The sequence below is a fragment of the Drosophila kikkawai genome, chromosome 2L (genome assembly GCF_030179895.1).
Source record: "Drosophila kikkawai strain 14028-0561.14 chromosome 2L, DkikHiC1v2, whole genome shotgun sequence".
Classification (NCBI taxonomy): domain Eukaryota; kingdom Metazoa; phylum Arthropoda; class Insecta; order Diptera; family Drosophilidae; genus Drosophila; species Drosophila kikkawai.
Genome location: NC_091728.1, coordinates 27,561,543 through 27,581,747, shown reverse-complemented (window position 1 = coordinate 27,581,747; position 20,205 = coordinate 27,561,543). Strand labels below are relative to the sequence as shown.

The window sequence follows — 20,205 nt, the reverse complement described above, 5'->3', positions numbered from 1 at the left end:
TGCAAACTTAACCATAGGGTGCAAGGGTATTATATCTTAGTGTCCATCGAAAATCGATGTAACTTGCAAAATGAGGCATCCCCGAAACCCAAAAAAAAAATTTTTTTTTTTAGCATCATTAGCCGAGTCTATGTGGCTCTTAGAGATTATAAGAACTACAGGTACCAAATTTGGGGACAACATTTAAATCTGTTCCACGCAGAACAAGTTTGTTTTTATATTTGGCTTCGCATATTCCACAAACCATAACTAACAAACAATAACTCTTGTTTGTTGGTTTAACGTAAACAAACCGGTGCGTTAGTTTTAGACAATAAAATTTCTCTGAATGTAACAAAATTTAAAATTATGACCACCCGGCAGATGATTACAGCTACTGATTTTAGCAAAAGGCGCTACTGAACGATGCACAGTAGCACCTCTCGAACAATTAGCGTTGCAAAAATCGAAAAAGTCATGTTCGCAAAAACGATAACCATACTTATTCTACATTTCCCAAGAATTCAGAATCTGCAATAAACTCAAGTTTAAGATTTTTTTTGCAGAAGATATGAGCATTCAAAGTTGACCTTTTTTCGTTTTTTGCATCATACCAAAAAAAATTGGTAAAATTGTCGACTTTCAGGTAATATTACACAAAAACCATAAAACCAATGGTCACGGTTTTTACTTTAAATTATAGATACATCCATAAACTGTTAATTAACCCAAAAAAAAAGGCACTTTGGTTTGGGCTTGTACAGGTAAATCGCTACCTGCCAGGTGTCCCTTTTTTCACCTTTTTCTGCCTAAAGTAGTCTATAACTTCTGAAGCCGATGAAAACTACCGACTACACTATGTCTATAAGTTACGTGGATCTTTCCTGGACCAGAATTAACTTTCATCGGCTGCGTCGAGCTGCGTCTGCGAAAATGCAACGACATAAACCAAAACTCCTCAGGGTTAAATATACCAAAATACCGACACAATTTCATACATTAAAAAAAAAATTTACTAACTGTAGCGCGTGGCGGTTACACTTTAAATTAAAAAAATTGTTTCAGTTTTCAAATTATTTTTATTTGAGCAAAATCATAAAATTAAAGATAATAACTTAACTAAAAACATATTTAAAAAACATCATTGAAAAAAAGTATTTTTTCTCTTCAATACCCTTTAAAATGGGGATTTTGTGGGCGTGGTACATTATGCAGTACATATTTATATTTTACAACAATGACCTATCCAATGCCGTTTAAATTATTTGATTACTTTATTTCGTTCTAAAGATATGATTTTTGCAACGCTAAATGAGAAAAGGCGCTGCTGTGCGACCGCTAAGTACTTTTGAGCCAAATAAGATACCAGATTAATTTAACGGGTTATCCGGGTTTTGAAGCACTAAAAAAGGCCTATTTTCGTAGATTTTTTTAAAAGATCATACGATAATTTTACAAATTTAATTAATTGTACTGCGACGACCCACGTCGCAACACAAACACAAACAACAACAAGACATGAAGTCACCTACCTAATTTGTACATAAAAACATAGAGTAAGGAGAAACACATGAAGTATACACAATTTAGACATGAAGTCACATTCCTCATTTGTACATAGAAACATAGACTAAGACATAGATTAAGAATAAAAACAAACTACACGAAACGATTAGATTCAAATTATGGCGGGCGCGGGGAAAGACAAGAAGTACGGGCACACTGGCACCAGGTGGCAACGCCAACCAAAACATGATGCACCCAGCCCTGAACAGCTGACACTAATCGAGTAGATCCGGTCGATCCGGCAACGCTCTGCCTATCGACCATACGGGAGTTATCGATTATCGATCAAGGGAGAACAGCTGTCAGCCGGCTATATAAAGCGGCGCACCGGCCAGTGCAAGTTGACTTTTTGCGGAGCAGCCGAGCAGGAAACATCTGGTAAGTCAATAAGTAAAGAAGTAGGACAAGGTCTGGCCCTAGGGGCGGACCTTGGTAGGCAGTAGGATAAGGTTTGGCCCTAGTTGGCGAACCTTAATAACTAATATATATAGGAAAAGGTATAGGTAGCAGTAGGACTAGGTCTGGCCCCCTGCAGGCGGATCTAACGAAGTAGCTGGGAGGAGCGGAGTTTGGCCCTAGTTGGCGGACTTCGCACAGATAGTCAGCCGTGGGACGAGGTCGGGCCCTTGCATGGCAGATCTCGCGGAAACAGGGTATCGAGCGCGATCCGTATGACCACGCCGTACAGGTAGTATAGACTTGGGGTTCTGATCTGGCCCTTGGATGGCGGATCAGGAATAGGGGAGGGTGTCGAATGAGGTTCACCACATTCGCCCAGCAAGCATAGGAGGGGAGAAGATCTGGCCCGTGCCGGCGGATCTTGATAGCAGGAAGGCGTTAGGGACGGTGCGAGCTTAGGTACGACGATCGCTCATCGCGAGTGACGTCACCCGGACCCACCTATCGTGACCACGACAGCGGCCCACCGCACCAGTCACGCACCCTAATCGCGTCGCCCGAACAGGGTATCCTCAAGCCGACTCCGAGATAGTCGCATCGCCCGAACAGGGTATCCTCAAGCCGACTACGATACAGTCGCATCGCCCGAACAGGGTATTTACAAGCCGACTACGATACAGTCGCATCGCCCGAACAGGGTATTTACAAGCCGACTACGATACAGTCGCATCGCCCGAACAGGGTATTTACAAGCCGACTACGATACAGTCGCATCGCCCGAACAGGGTATTTACAAGCCGACCACGAGACAGTCGCATCACCCGAACAGGGTACTCACAAGCCGATCACCGACGATCGCATCACCGATACAGGGTATCGCCACACCGACGATCAGCAGTCGCATCGCCCGAGCAGGGTAACCACAAGTCGACCCACTGGACCCTAGTCGCAGCGTCGCATCACCCACCACCGGGTATCATCGTCAGCCAGCCGGCTGAACACCATCGAAGACCGGGACACGGATCTACCCGCAACCAGGGTATCAACAAGACACCCCCACAGCAGCAACCACACTGTATTCTTTCCACAGGTTTCACTATATATCTTGATCAATAAAGCTTGTATTAAAATTACCTCTCGCCTCTTGCCTATTTACTGATTATTGGGACACGAGGGACTCGGACACTACAAATTTTCTGTACGAACCCCGACTCCGGCGAGCTAGGCCGAGCACCCCAAAAGAGGGTCGTTACAGTGGCGCCCAACGTGGGGAGTTCATAACACGGTTGGAAGAACTGGCAGCAGCCTACGATATAGGGCTAGAAAACATTACAGCGGCAGCAGTGGTAATACTGAAAGGTGCAGCCCTAGACTGGTGGCGGACAAACCCAGAAAAGATCCACGATTGGGCAACGTTCAAGGCACAGGTTACGCGGTATTACGTACCGGCGGACTATAGGGAACGAGCAATGGAGCGGATAACGAGACGTCAGCAGTACGCACAGGAACCCGCAAAAGACTACGTACGGGAACTACGGAAGATGATGTCGCACACCACACTAAGCGAGGAACAAAAACTAGAATGGACATATAGGAACAGCACCGTGGAGTTCAAGAGATATGCCAAACGTAGTGAAGTACAGTCGCTACAGGACTACCTAAGGCTAACGGAGGAATTCGAAGCCTTAGGAACACAGTATCCACAGCAGACACAAGCAAGAACGGCAGGAATACCCAACGTAAACAACCTGTGCAGACGATGCAAACAACCAGGGCATATGGCGCATCGGTGTAACAACCCGGCGAGACTGTTCTGCTGGATATGCGGAAGGGACAACACAAGAACAATCGACTGCTGCAGAAGATACGAGGGAAACGGAAGAGGCGCTGGGAGACAGGTGGGACACCCAGTGCCAACCCAGACATACCACCAGAGACGATGATAAGGTTTGACGGCCGGAAGATCATCGCCCAAGTCAAGGTGGCAGGCGTGCAGGTCGAAGGAATAGTCGACACAGGCGCAACGAGAAGTTTCATAAGTGAAAAACTAGCGGACAAACTCCGACAGTATGGCGAAGTCCAACCAACAGACGAGGTAATAAATCTAGCGGATGGAACTACAACGACGGCCACAGAAGAACTACGTCTAAAGATCGAGCTAGGGGAAAGAAAAGCAGAAATAACGCTACTAATTCTGGACGACGTTATCGGAGGTATACTACTAGGGGTAGACTTCTTGGCACAGTGGGATACGACACTGCGGTGCGGAGGATTAACCACTCAGCTCAAGCCACAGACTGGAAAACAGCAGAAACACCAGAAAGTAGGAATAGCGGCAGCCGAACCGACAGAGGCAGAAGTCGAGGAATTCCTAAAAAGGCAACTAAAGCTGATGGGTGAAATCCACGGAACAAGTCACATTGCAAAACACAAGATATACATGAAACACGACAGACCACTGAAGCAAAGGTACTATCCGAAAAACCCGGCAATGCAGAAGATAATTCACGACCTAGTGGAGGAACTCCTACAACAAGACCTGATCGAACCCTCACACTCAGCCTATAGCTCACCGGTAGTGCTCGTTAAAAAAAAGAACAACCAGTGGAGGCTATGTATTGACTACCGGCAGTTGAACACGCACTCGGAACGAGACGCATACCCAGTACCACGGATGGACCACATCCTTAACCAACTGAGAGAGGCAAAGTATATCAGCACACTGGACCTAAAGAACGGCTACTGGCAAATACCCATGGAAGAAAACAGCAAACAGTACACGGCATTTACAGTACCGGGACGAGGATTATTCCAATGGAAGGTCATGCCATTCGGTCTGCACACCGCACCAGCAACGTTCCAAAGGGCACTGGATTCAGTGATAGGCCCGGAGATGGAACCATTCGCGTTCGCCTACCTCGACGACATTGTAGTGATCGGTAGAACCAAGAGAGAACACCTGGAAAAGCTCCATGAGGTACTGGCAAGGCTACGGAAAGCGAACTTACGAATCAACCCGGAAAAGTGCCATTTCTTCCAGGACAAGTTGAAGTACCTAGGCCACGTAGTAAGCGCGAGGGGGATACACACAGACCCCGACAAAATAGCCGCAATCAAGGACCTGCCCGAGCCGACAACGACAAAACAAGTTCACAGCTTCCTGGGAGTCGCCTCATGGTACAGAAGGTTCGTACCCAGATTCACCGAAATCGCGAAGCCGTTGTTTGAGTTGATAAAGAAGAACGCGAAGTTCGAGTGGACAGAAGAACACGGAAGAGCAACAGAAGAACTGAAAAAGGCACTGACAGAAGCACCAGTACTCGCATGCCCAGATTTCACAAAGACATTCATATTGCAAACAGATGCAAGCAACTGCGGCTTAGGGGCAGTACTCACGCAAGAAGACGACGACGGAGAACACGTCATCTCATATGCGAGCCGCAAACTAAGGAAGGAGGAAATGAACTACTCAGCAACAGAAAAAGAATGCCTCGCGATACACTGGGGTATACACAAGATGAGGATGTACCTGGAAGGATACCACTTCGTGGTAATAACGGATCACCTGGCGTTAAAGTGGCTGAACTCCATAGAGAGTCCGTCAGGACGGGTGGCGAGATGGGCACTGGCACTACAACCATACTCATTCGAGGTACGATATCGGAAGGGTAAACTCAATGTAGTAGCCGATACACTGTCAAGACAACCTACCGAAGAGGCCCAAAGTGCCGAGATAGCGGAAGACAAATGGATTAGAGAAAAACGAATAGACATTGAGAAGAATCCGAGTCGGTGGCCAGACTACTGTGTCGAAAACAACAAATTATATAGACACCTACCGTCATGGGCAGCAGACGAAGACATACAACCCTGGAAACTCTGCGTAGGCAAACACCAACGAGCGAGAGTATTGGAAGAAAACCACAAAACAGCAACGGCAGGACACCTGGGAGTAAGAAAGACCAAGCACAGGATTGCTACGCGATACTACTGGCCAGGAATGCATCGGGAAGTCAAGAATTATATTGACCGATGCACGACATGCCAACAATACAAGGTGTCACAACAGCAGTCATCCGGAAGAATGCTCACACAGATAGCGGAGGCACCGGGTGAAACACTATGCGTCGATTTCGTGGGCCCATTACCAAGGTCAAGTCACGGCAACAATATGCTACTGGTATTCATTGACAAGTTCACAAAATGGGTAGAGCTGACAGCAATACGGAAAGCGACCACAGACGCAGTCCTCAAGACGTTTCGAGAGAAAATACTAGCACGCACCGGGGCTCCAAAGGTGTTAATCTCAGACAACGGAGTGCAGTTCACAAGCCACAAATTCAGGATGCAGATGTCAAAATGGGGAGTACACCAGCAGTTCACGGCTCCATATACACCGCAAGAAAACCCGACGGAACGTGCGAACCGAACCATAAAAACCATGATCGCACAGTTCGCGGGAGAAAGGCACGACCGATGGGACGACGTACTACCGGAGCTGACACTAGCATTTAACAGCAGCCGATCGGAATCAACTGGATACAGCCCGGCATACCTCACGTACGGGAGAGAACCAAGGCTGCCGGGAAGTCTGTTCGATGAAACAACGAAAGGCTCAGCGATAAACGAGGAGACCACGGAAGAAAGAATGGCGCGAATCAAGGAAACATGTGAGCTAGCAAGAAAGAACATGGAAAAAGCAGCGCAGGATCAAGCCAGAACATATAACCTGAGGAAACGCGAATGGAAGCCGAAAAAGGGGGACATGGTGTGGGTTCGACAACACCCACTGTCAAAAGCGTACGACAAGTTCTCAGCCAAGCTCGCACCGAAGTTTGAGGGTCCATTCAGAGTCATAAAGCTAGAGTCCCCAGTAATAGCAGTAGTAAAAGAGATAGGGTCGGGCAAGACGCAGAGAGCATACGTAAATAACATGAAGAAGTACCTAGGAGAACAGGGAATGACACTTGACAAAACCGAACCTAACAACACAAACACAATCACACAGGAACACGAACATGGACAAATTCAAGGAAACCTGCGAGAAGTTCCGGAACCGGATGAAGGAGATCGCAGAGCAACGGAAGAAGACGGCGATCACCACGGCGGCCCCGCTACTACCCAGGAGGACCTCACGGGCGGCGCCAGTGGCACGGCAGGCACCGAAACGCCCCGCGGAGACAGCTCCAATCCAGGCAGCGCCGAAACTGCGAGCGGACGCCGAAGCAGGACTAACGACAACACAAACACGAACCAGGATAGCGCACAAACCCACGAACACGGAACGAATAGACGCAGGAAGGGCACAGGTGAAGGAAAAAGGACCGGAAAGGACAAAGGAGAACGGAACAACAACGGCGGTAACAAAGGATGCAACAGGAAAGGCCAAAGAGACAACAATCGACCAGGAAAAACCACGAGGAGCGACAAAGGACATGTAACAGACACCGATAATGACACTGATTAGGAACCTCGGAAACACCGCAATAGACCCACGGATTACGGCAACACCCACAATCGACCAGGAAAAACAGGACGGCACGAAACACATGGAACGAAGCGCAACAAAAAGGGAAAATCTGTGGGACGAACAAACTGAACAGACAACATGGAGGACGCCACAGAAAATCTCAGACTGGGAACGAGAAAACGAAGACATATTGATCATTCACGCGGACGAAGAGGATAACACAACACGGCCTGGAACTGATAGCGATATACCCCCGGAATTAGCGGCCGAAATAAAACGGAAAATGGACAAAAGACCAAAGGGAAAACGGATCACGATCAAGATGACAATTAACGGGACGATACACGAAGCACGGATCACGGCAAAGGGAAAGATTTTCACGACAACGTTGAACTAAAACTGGCAAAGGAGGGGGGAGTGCGACGACCCACGTCGCAACACAAACACAAACAACAACAAGACATGAAGTCACCTACCTAATTTGTACATAAAAACATAGAGTAAGGAGAAACACATGAAGTATACACAATTTAGACATGAAGTCACATTCCTCATTTGTACATAGAAACATAGACTAAGACATAGATTAAGAATAAAAACAAACTACACGAAACGATTAGATTCAAATTATGGCGGGCGCGGGGAAAGACAAGAAGTACGGGCACACTGGCACCAGGTGGCAACGCCAACCAAAACATGATGCACCCAGCCCTGAACAGCTGACACTAATCGAGTAGATCCGGTCGATCCGGCAACGCTCTGCCTATCGACCATACGGGAGTTATCGATTATCGATCAAGGGAGAACAGCTGTCAGCCGGCTATATAAAGCGGCGCACCGGCCAGTGCAAGTTGACTTTTTGCGGAGCAGCCGAGCAGGAAACATCTGGTAAGTCAATAAGTAAAGAAGTAGGACAAGGTCTGGCCCTAGGGGCGGACCTTGGTAGGCAGTAGGATAAGGTTTGGCCCTAGTTGGCGAACCTTAATAACTAATATATATAGGAAAAGGTATAGGTAGCAGTAGGACTAGGTCTGGCCCCCTGCAGGCGGATCTAACGAAGTAGCTGGGAGGAGCGGAGTTTGGCCCTAGTTGGCGGACTTCGCACAGATAGTCAGCCGTGGGACGAGGTCGGGCCCTTGCATGGCAGATCTCGCGGAAACAGGGTATCGAGCGCGATCCGTATGACCACGCCGTACAGGTAGTATAGACTTGGGGTTCTGATCTGGCCCTTGGATGGCGGATCAGGAATAGGGGAGGGTGTCGAATGAGGTTCACCACATTCGCCCAGCAAGCATAGGAGGGGAGAAGATCTGGCCCGTGCCGGCGGATCTTGATAGCAGGAAGGCGTTAGGGACGGTGCGAGCTTAGGTACGACGATCGCTCATCGCGAGTGACGTCACCCGGACCCACCTATCGTGACCACGACAGCGGCCCACCGCACCAGTCACGCACCCTAATCGCGTCGCCCGAACAGGGTATCCTCAAGCCGACTCCGAGATAGTCGCATCGCCCGAACAGGGTATCCTCAAGCCGACTACGATACAGTCGCATGGCCCGAACAGGGTATTTACAAGCCGACTACGATACAGTCGCATCGCCCGAACAGGGTATTTACAAGCCGACTACGATACAGTCGCATCGCCCGAACAGGGTATTTACAAGCCGACTACGATACAGTCGCATCGCCCGAACAGGGTATTTACAAGCCGACCACGAGACAGTCGCATCACCCGAACAGGGTACTCACAAGCCGATCACCGACGATCGCATCACCGATACAGGGTATCGCCACACCGACGATCAGCAGTCGCATCGCCCGAGCAGGGTAACCACAAGTCGACCCACTGGACCCTAGTCGCAGCGTCGCATCACCCACCACCGGGTATCATCGTCAGCCAGCCGGCTGAACACCATCGAAGACCGGGACACGGATCTACCCGCAACCAGGGTATCAACAAGACACCCCCACAGCAGCAACCACACTGTATTCTTTCCACAGGTTTCACTATATATCTTGATCAATAAAGCTTGTATTAAAATTACCTCTCGCCTCTTGCCTATTTACTGATTATTGGGACACGAGGGACTCGGACACTACAAATTTTCTGTACGAACCCCGACTCCGGCGAGCTAGGCCGAGCACCCCAAAAGAGGGTCGTTACAGTACATTAAAATATAAGGTTTGAACTACATTGTGTACAAATTTGAACAAAAAATATTAAAAAATAAGCCGTTGAGGCAGGCTTGAACTTAACCCCACAAGTAATTATGTCCTTGCGGTAGGCAGGATATCTCCGTCAATGTTTATAGGAAATCAAAAAACCAAAGTTTTTCTGTTAGTGTATGTATCTGGCTTGTCTTTGAACGAAGGATTTTTTAAATTAAAAATTGAATTTTTGGTAGCGTTTTTTATAAAAACTGTCATATTTTACGTCATTTTTGGCCATATTTTGGCTTATAAAATGCCAAAACCATGTCTAAAAGAAGTGTGCAAAAGCAGAAGACGATCGGTGCAATAGTTTTCGAGAAATCGTGACTTCCGACTTCAAAAAAGTGGTTTCGAGAAAAACGACGCAAAAGTTCGATTTGCCAGTTGTGACTCATACGACACGAAATAATTGCATTTTTTAAAGTTTCAAAACCCGGATAACCCCTTAAACAGCATTTGACAGCACAATATGCCACGCACACTAATTCACCTTTTTATATGGTATAGAGTGGGAAATCAATTTTTTTTCAATTTTGATATAAATTTACCCTTGCAGGGTATTACAATTTCAGTCCGAAGTTTGCAACGCATTGAAGGAGACATTTCCGAACCCATAAAGTATTCTTGATCAGCATCAATTGCAGAGTCGATCTAGCCATCTCCATTTGTCCGTCCGTCTGTCCCTCCGTCCGTCTGTCCTTCGTCCGTTTCTGTTTATTATATTAAATATTTAAATCTAAAATATGGTTTTTTTATACGGTTAATTTTCATAGTTTTTTAAATTTATCAATACCAAATTATTGTATGCTATGTATAAATATACAACTTTTAGTTTTGTTTTTATTAGCATCGACCTATATTTGTTAGCATTCGTAATTGCAGAGTTGAGGTCTCAGTCGGCTTCGATTTTACAAAAATCAAAGGCACGACTGTAGCTAAAAACAACAGAAACTTGTCAATAGACAAGTAGCAGCTGTGGTTACTATCCTTTCGTTGGTGCTACCCAACTCATCAGACCACTTGCTAACTATTACTAATTTTCGGTTCCTTGTTTTTTTTTTTTTTATTAGTTTTTGACTACTTATTACTAAAAAAAAAAAAAGCTTGTACAACTATAAGCCTATATTTCGGGAATTTCTAATAGACTTAGCTATATAGAATATAATAATTTGATTTTATCTCCTTTCGTGACTTTACTTGCCATAAATGGGTCAGATGATGCAGTCAACATGTTGAATAGGTCCTCATTTGCAGTTGTAGTTGCTATACTTTTTGGTAGATTCCAGTATATTTTACCTTCAGTTGTTTTGGTTTTTGGCTTTGTAGCCAATGAAAGCTAATTTTGGTTCAGGAAAATACCACGGCATATTGTAGTCCGTGACTTTCATGGGCTTCACCTTTTATAGACTGCGTTAGGCAGCAAAAGTTAAAAAATTGACACCTGGCAGGTATCGATTTACCTGACAAGCCCTAACCTAACCAAAAAATTAAACAATGACATTTTATGTAATCTCCCCTGTTAGTTTTTATTTTCATTTGACCAACATGAATTGATACATAGTGATCTAATTGCAAACTGCAATTGTATATTTTAAAGTAATATAAAAGCATATAAACTTATTTTATTGAAACGAAAACATTGTACATACACTTATATATAATATTAACTTTATAAGTAGGTCAATTACTTACCTATCTAAGAACTTTTTAAATGGTTTGCCTTTTAGCTGCGTAAATATTTCTTCCATATAAGGCTATAAAAATAAATAATTTTAAATAATTATTATTTTTCTTATCATATTGGCAAATGACAATGATCAGCATGTTAGTATGTCTGTCTGTCCGCCCGTTAAATTTTCCGAGGCTTTAATGCTAGAGCTTCGTACATGTTGCATGCAAATCAAGTTTGTTTTAAAATTAACAAGAAAGGAAGCTAACTGCGTACGCCGAAGTTTTTACACCCTTGCAGTTTGCAATGAATATAGTTGTCCGATTTTCATTAAATTAATTTTATGTAAATCGAACAACTATATCATATACATATGTATGTAGCTGCCATAGAAACGATCGGTAGATGTAGAGAAAATGTAAAGCTGGGAATGTAAAACTGTAACTTTCAAATGTAAAATGTAATAACACTCTTTTGTGTGTGTTTTCAGCACTTAAATGTATAATATAAATACCAAAACCAAATTATTATATGCTATGTGTTCACGCCAGAAATCCCGTATGCTCTCTCTTTCTCTTCCTCTTCCTCCGGACTTCCAGTCCATAGAGCTTCCAATCCGGTCTACCAAACTAGGTTTAAGTTTTCTTTTGTATAATTAGTACAATTTACTCCTTCTATAAATAAACACCCAGACGCACGTCGCGGAGAAACCCGAAAGTCTACGTGTTATTTGTCGAGTGTATTTCAGCTTGAAGCCACCCCTTCCAAACACTATGTACGATATTAATATACTAGACATATACGCCGCCGCGCCACGCGCCGCCGCCACTTTCTGACTACTACGCCGCCGCCGCCGAGTCATTTTGACCTCTACGCCACCGCCGAAGCCTTTAACCATCACCGTAAACCTCTAATTACATCTCAATAGCTCCATATGCAAACTGATGACATTTTCACATGTCACTCCCCAGTTTGCCGCTTATACGCTTAATGACTGCTTTCTGAAAAAAATAACTCTTGTTGACGCTTTTAGCGTTCGCTTAGACCCTAAACATTCGTTCTCTGAACATATTTCATGCATTATAAATAAAGACAGAGGCATGCTTGGTTTTATTAAGAGTTGGTCGAAGGAATTCGATTCCCCTCTTTTTACTCTCTTTTTTTCTCTCTCTCTCTCTCTTTTTACTTCGTTAGTACGCCCTATATTGGAGTATGGTTCATGCGTCTGGAGTCCTCAATTAGGAATCCATATTCACCGTATTGAATATGTACAAAAGAACTTTTTACTTTTCGCCCTCCGTGGCCTACCCTGGGATGCGGACGAGAGACTACCGTGCTATTCTAGTAGACTTATATTAATTAACTTACCCTCCCTAGCTAACCCTAGAACGATGCTTGGTGTCGTGTTTCTTAACAACTTAATAAACGGTGATGTTGAGAGCCCCTATCTTTTAGGGCAGCTCAATTTCCACGTTCCTCAACTAACATCTAGAACCCATATTCCATGAGTAATAAATCACTGTAGGCGGGAGTTCAACAACATCAAAGCGAAGATAATTGGGAACATTTTATCTTTAGGGGCCGGTGGAGCAAAATTCTATTGTTTTAAAGCCCTTAATTTATACCATATTATTAGAAATTTCAAATCTAAATATAGTATACGATTCAAAAATTATGTGTTTGAAATTTTATCAAGACCAATTTATGGAGGATAGCTGTAGCTCTAAAATTGTAACTGTAAAACAGTAAATATTATATGTATTGGTCATTGAAATAAAACTTGGCATTATTTCGTTGTTTTTCAAAATATAAACTTATAATTTATAAGGGGTGCGCCATATTTTATGTCGGTATGTAAACATTGAACATCTTTGAAAATAAGCAACCGATTTTCAAGTATGAGATATTTTTATTTAATTTGGTTGATTAGAATTTCTACAGACTAATTTTTGAAAACAATATCAATCAAGTGGCCGATTTTATTTGACACACAACATGTGCCCTTTTTTGCTGCATTTCCATTACGTTTTCTAGCATCTCAGGTGGTATAGCGATGATTTCTGCACGAATATTAGCCATGATCTCGTCAATGGTTTGAGGCTTGCTGACGTAAACAAATATCCCCATAAAAAGATGTCCGGAGGTGTGAAATCTGGGTCCAATCAGTTTAGCCTTTTTTGAGTTGTTTGAGTCAACACAACTGAACGACTATTTTCAATGTAAAGCGTCAGTATTTCAGCGCGATTCATGATTAAAATTCTGCTAAAGTGAGCTTTTCTTCACTGGTCTACTCAAGTTAATTGGTTCACTAATGACAAAGGTATTCGAAATTCAAATACCGATATAAAAGATGGCGCACTCTGTATTATACTAGCGGACCCGGCGAACTTTGTCTCGCCCCAATTTCACGACTTCATATAACCCCAAAGTAATAATAGAACACGGGTAATTCAAATTCGTTGTGAAGTTTTTTGACTCGAAATCAGTGAACAGCGATGTGATTTGACAATACGTTTTGCTTTGTTATCCGGTGCAAAAATAAATAATGATGTTGGCTTTCCCAAACGCGAACAGGATATGCCCATGTGAAAAACATTGATATTCCAAATTTATCCCGGAGACTTCCAACTATTGGCCTTGCGATATTTTAATTGTCATCGCAAATGCCAATCGAACTGGGAACTGAATCCTCTTGAATTTGAATGGAAGATCTGTTGGAATAATCGGAATTCATGGGATAAGAACTTCCTCTCCTTTAAATTTGCCCTTGACGATCAGCGACGATCAGCTTGAATAACGTTGTTTATTAGTTTCTTAACGGACAACCGCGAATAATCTCGGATGATTTCGATTCCGCAGCATTATAATAATTGATCCTACCTTCAGATGCAAATTATGCGGCGGAGTTCCTGGCACATCCAGTGAGTTCAAAAATTCTGTCGTATAGTTGGTCGCTGTAGCTGTATGAATGCAGTTTTTCAGCGATTTGACTTTGAATAACGAAATTCAAACTATCTAAGTCCTTATTCTTCGCTGCTAGTATTGCCCGTTCACTAATCCAATCGAGATTTGAATAGTTTTGTGCAATGTCGGGAAACACTTTTGTGATGAGTTCCTTTTTTCGATGATGCGAACTCGCAAAAATTTGCTGGGAACAATATTGGTCCAGTCTAAACATCAACAGGAATTTCACAATTGCCGAGCGCCAGCAGTTGTCTCGAGAATTCAGCAGCGGATGGGTCATGCGACTCTCATGTTCGTGGTCAATTTAAACTTCTTGACATATGCATTAACTTCATCGGCAGTAGTAGATTTCGGGATGACGGGAAGCGTTTGGCGAAAATCTCCGGACAGCAATATCAAGCCCTACCAAATAATTTCGAATCACCACGTAAATCCTATGCGCCACCGCACAGTGGTTGGGCATGTATGGAGACGCGCCCAAAAATACTTCTAGTTGATATATCGTTACGAAATCAATACAAAAAATAAAGAAAATTGTTTTAAGTATACATATCTACATAAAATTGGCAATATAGCTCGTCTATATCATATAGCTGCCATAAGAACAATCTGTTATCAATACTTAGTATGTGTTGGAGGGGGACGGCTTTAACCTGAAATGCACTCGAAATAAATACACGTAGACTTTCGGGTTTTTGCGCGACGTGCGTCGGATGTATTTATTCAACAAGAAGAAAATTGGTACTGGACAAAGAACAAAACTAAAGCTAGGGAGAGCGGATTAGAAGCTCTATGGGCTGGAAGTCCGGAGGGAGAGGGAGAGAAAGAGAACGCTTACGGGATCATCGGAGGCTGGTAGCGGGATCACACTGCCTCCAGAAATTAAGCGCCTTTCTGACGTGAACCGTATGAAACACTTTTCTATTTTTCAAAATATTTGATTTGATTTGGATTTGATTCATTGACGCACAAACAGTGGCATCGGCGGGCGTTGAGTCCCAATGAGTATCGATTTTTTTGTTTAAATATTTTTTTACGGATTTCGACGCAGCTATGATCTTTGTAGGGTGTTTCAGAATTTTACATACAACAGTGTGTACATCTGTTGAGCCGCTAGTGACTTTTCCAGAAGGTTTTCCCAAAATTTTCGTATGTAATAACCTTCTTCTGGCAATTACAAACAAATTTAAAAAAAAAATTGAGCCAAATCCGTCCAGCCGTTCTCTTGTGATGCGATTGCAAACATTTTTTGTCTCCTTTTATATATATATAGATTATATTAATAAAACAAGTATTTCACTTTTAGCTAAATCAGTTATGCAATAATGTTTCTAAACCCTTAACGAAAAAATTTACAATTAACATTTTGATATTCTAATCGATAACTATATTCTACCACAGAGGCATCAGCCAACTACACTTTGGTAATTTCAATAGACGTAAGACGTAAGGGCGAGCTTAGGTAAGTCAAGTATTTAATCTATTGTAATTACCTAAGTTACCGGAAACAATCAGGCCTGCTCCGGTAATCGAAAACGGGAAGATTTTTTCTTTTTCGTTTTTGAAAACGAGAAATTGGTGCTCCGGTAATCGAAAACGAAAGATTTTTTTGATTTGAAAAACGGGCACCTTTTTCTGGCCGGAATGAAAAGTAAATGGCTTTTTTTATATGAAATCAGATCTTATTTACAAAAGGAAAAAAATAGTTTACTCAGTGGTCTATTGATGTTTATTCCACACCACCATAAGATCATTCTGGCAGGTAGTTATTTTATAAAAAATTTATTTCTGACCCCACCTCAGATTTGACAACAAAATTTTTGCCGCGTTCAAGAAATTTTCTCGTTTTGGCAATAGGTCGATAAGTCCATCGCAAAGAGTTATCGCCAAGGTTGCCATACTGTTGGTGAAACGAAACAGCCATTTAAAATACTGCAATTAATCATTAATAACTTAAAAGGAGCGCCAAAATTGTTGTTTATAATTAATACTATTTAATTTGATTACTAAAATGGTTGAAATTGACCAAATGATTAATTGAGACCACCGGAATTAAAACTGCAAAAAATGTGGCAGCATCTCAGATGCCTAGATTTGCTTAACTCCAGCATTTTTAGCCTTTTCCTGTCTTTGAAATAAGAAATTGTAAATATAAAAGGCAGTTCTTCACGTTGTTTGCTATTTACCAAAAAAATCAAGTCAACTGCTTGAGCAGTTAGAAACGATGAAACGAAACATTCCGATAGCAGAAATTTGTCGAAAACCGAAGCAGCTAAAAAAGAAAACTGTTCGTTTTCGCCCAAAACGAAATCAAAAAAAATTTTACGATTACCGGAGCAGGCCTGAATATTAAGCAATTATCAAATACAATACATACTGTCTGTGTGTTAAATACTTTCTTTATTTTCGCACTTTAAAAAGTGCTGTTCCAACAAATTACATTTACTATTAGAGGAACCATGAAAGAAACAAATAAATACTTACTTCAAATAAGTCCACCGGAACCTCATTTTTTAGCAAATATTTTTGAACACTTGCAACAGCATCTTTTGAGTATTCCTATTAATTAATAAATAATTCTTGATTAGGACATTTTAAAAAGGATTTCCGATTTAACTTACATATGTGTGGGACAGCATTTCTTCCATTATAAAATTGTCATAAATTTCCCTTGCTAACTTTTTACGCTCGTCATAGCATTCTGTTTTTTCAAATGTTTTGATCTAAACAATAATGCCAAGAGGTAATATTTCAGAAATATGTGATTGAATAAGTTTTTACCTGTTCATAAAATTTTAATTGTTGAATAGGTTCATCAGAATCGTTCTCACAAAAGTCTTTAAAAAGCAAGTAACCTAAAAGAAATATTTTAATAAAGTTCGGAAAATTAAAAAATACATACCCAAAACTTCATTAAAAATTTTGTGAAAGTTTAATTCGTTTTCCTTCTCCAGATACTTATACATAACACTTCTGACACTAGAATAAAATAATAATAATTTATTAATTTAATTGTATACACAAAATTAAATAATTTTAGAAAAACATGTATTAAATATTTAAACTGTGTATCAAGGGTGAGCTTAAAAAACTAAATATATTTAAAAATAATGATATAGCAATATGAAATGAAGCGCTAAACGATGTAATACTTTATTTATATATATATATATATATATATATATATATATATATATATATATATCTGAACAAGAAAGGAAGCTAACTTCGGCACACCGAAGTTTTTATACCCTTGCAGATTGGTTTTGATATTTATATTATAAATTTAAATGTTGAAAACACACACACAACAGAGTTTCATGACATTTTATCAATACTTATTATGTTTACAGCTTTACATTTTCTCTATTTTTATCGATGGCTTCTATGGCAGCTATGTATATAATATAGGTGTCCGATTTTCATAATATTTATACCAAAATTCTGAAATAATAACAAAAGCTCATATCTCAAAGTAGTAAAAAATACGTTGAAAAACAACGAAGTTAAAATTTGTTGTCCTATTAATTTCCTGATCGTTCCTATGACAGCTATGAAATATAATCGTCCGATTTTCATAAAATGTTTACCAAAATTCTGAAAAAATATAAAATGGAAGCCAAGTTATAATTTTTTTCTAAAACTATATGATATAGTCGTCCGATCCGGCCCGTTCCGACATATATAGCAGTGAAAGTATATAGAAGACTATATGCAAAGTTTCATTCAGATAGCTTTAAAACTGAGGGACTAGTTTGCGTAGAGACGGACAGACGGACATGGCTAGATCGACTGGGCTGTTGATGCTGATCAAGAATATATATACTTTATAGGGTCGGAAATGCCTCCTTCACTGCGTTGCAAACTTCTTTTTTGGGTCACAAGAAATTGGACGGTTTCGACAGCTATTGAAAAAGCTCAGTAGCTCAACAGGTTCAATGATACTAAAATAACTTAATTTAGATGGTATCAAGACAAAGCAGAGACTGGCAAAGGGCAAAGAAAGATATAATTATACTTGAAATTTAACTTAATTTAGGCTTTAAGAAAAATCAGAGTTCCAAAAAAACAAAAAAATGAAAAGAGCATGCGAGCCACCACATCTAGACGAAGGGCGGAGAGCGATTAGAGTGGGGTACAGCTAGTTAGAAAAACGAAAACATTTCGAGACACTGCTGCTAGACAGTTCTACTATAAAATAAGCGTCAACCCATCGTTAGGCGAGGTATTATCAGCGTCAGCAATTATGTTCTTACTTCTGTAGCGGTGTTCTTTATATATACAGATGTACATAAGTTAACAAACTACAAGATTTAAGTTTTAGTCTAGTCTTCCACTTAAATCAGATTGCGTAATACAAATTAAAAGAACCAACAACAACTGCATTTGAGGACGGTAACAGCACGCTCCCCCTCTTCCGCATAGTTATGTCCAAGCTGCACAGTAGAAAATGAGCCGTGGTGTGCCGTAGGCGCACAATCCTTGTAGCCTTACAAATTATCAGATCATGTCACAAATTACAACAAACATAACATCAACTGCATGAACTATATTGGAAGAATTGTTCTCTTTAAATAGATCAACTGTCTCCCAACCAAAATATATAAAATGCTAGGTGTTACTACAAAATAATTTTATCGCTACTTACATACATAAAAAGAGAAAATCCCCTTTATCAAGAGAAGTGACGCATCTGAAGTAAATAAACCAAGTGTTCAAACATGAACACTGTTATAAATAAGAACGCATCTGTTAGCGATTAAGTCCCGGCCACAGTGCACTGTCTAGCACTTGTGTGCATAGCTATTTGAAACCGCCACTTGAGCCTATGTAACAAGTAACCCGAAATATGACCTCCTGTGAGCGGTCTGGGTTTGTTTAAGATATGTACGATCGGGTTGACATGTGCACCCTTATCGCACATAGAATATTTCTCACGATCGGGAACTGTCCGATGCGTGGGTCTAAAACTAAGATCTACAATGTACATTCTCATGTTAGCTATATAAGCTAGGGTTTGAATGAAATAAAATCAGTTTCTTACAAAAACTCAGCAGATGAAGACTTCTTATTTATTTGGAGCTCTTTCACCAAGTGAAATCAATGGACCAAATACTTTGCTGGCAAAATAAAAAAGATTCTTATTTCTTAATGATGATGTCACCGTTCAAACATTTTCTAATATCCTCTAGTAGAATCAACTGGGCTATAAACTCCTTTGCGAGGATAAAAGCACCAGGACTAGATGGAATATTCCTAGCCATGCTGCAGGCGACCAAGGAAGTGATCACCCCATGGCTCTACGCAATATATACAGCTTGTTTAAGCACGGGCTATATCCCTATCCAATGGAGGACCTCTCGGATTGTCTTCCTGCCCAAAGCAGGAAAGGGCAGCCACATGAGCCCCAAGCATTACAGACCGATAAGCCTCACCTCATTCCTACTTAAAATTCTGGAAAAGCGGCTGGACCTATACATCAGGAACGATGTAGGGAGACCACTGTCGACCAACCAGCACGCCTACACGAAGGGGAAACCAGTGGAGACGGCACTACATTCGTTAGTAGCCACCATTGAGAGAGCCCTAAACAATGAGAAATGTGTTCGTGGTCATATCCGGGGCATTCAACAACGTTAGCACGGACGCAATAATGGATCGCCTAGAAGCGACCAACTCGTCCCCTGCTATCAACTTGTGGATAAAAAATCCTCTAAGTTGCCGGCGGGTACAATCAGATTGGGGCACCGCTTCCATGGTGAGAGGAGCGCACAGAGGCACGCCGAAAAATTAACAAAACCAGGCTGACCCCGAAAACACAAGTCAAATACCTCGGCATTGTACTTGACAGCAAGCTGACGTGGAAGGCCAATGTAGTAGAGAGGGTAAAAAAGACCACCATAGCGCTTTATGCATCCAAGAAGATGCTTAGCAGCACATGGGGTCCTC

At 41.8% G+C, this 20,205-nt stretch overlaps 1 protein-coding gene across 1 annotated transcript in view; it reads right to left on the bottom strand.

Annotated features, from left to right (window-relative positions):
* Gprk1 (G protein-coupled receptor kinase 1) overlaps positions 1-20,205 on the bottom strand; it is a 94,482-nt gene that overhangs the window by 62,754 nt on the left and 11,523 nt on the right. Inside the window, exons 2-6 of the mRNA XM_041775609.2 lie at positions 17,159-17,235; positions 17,038-17,111; positions 16,878-16,979; positions 16,741-16,815; positions 11,316-11,377 (exon numbers count right to left, since the gene is read on the bottom strand). Coding sequence (XP_041631543.1) covers positions 11,316-11,377; positions 16,741-16,815; positions 16,878-16,979; positions 17,038-17,111; positions 17,159-17,235 — 390 coding nt within the window. The remainder of the gene's footprint in view (positions 1-11,315; positions 11,378-16,740; positions 16,816-16,877; positions 16,980-17,037; positions 17,112-17,158; positions 17,236-20,205) is intronic.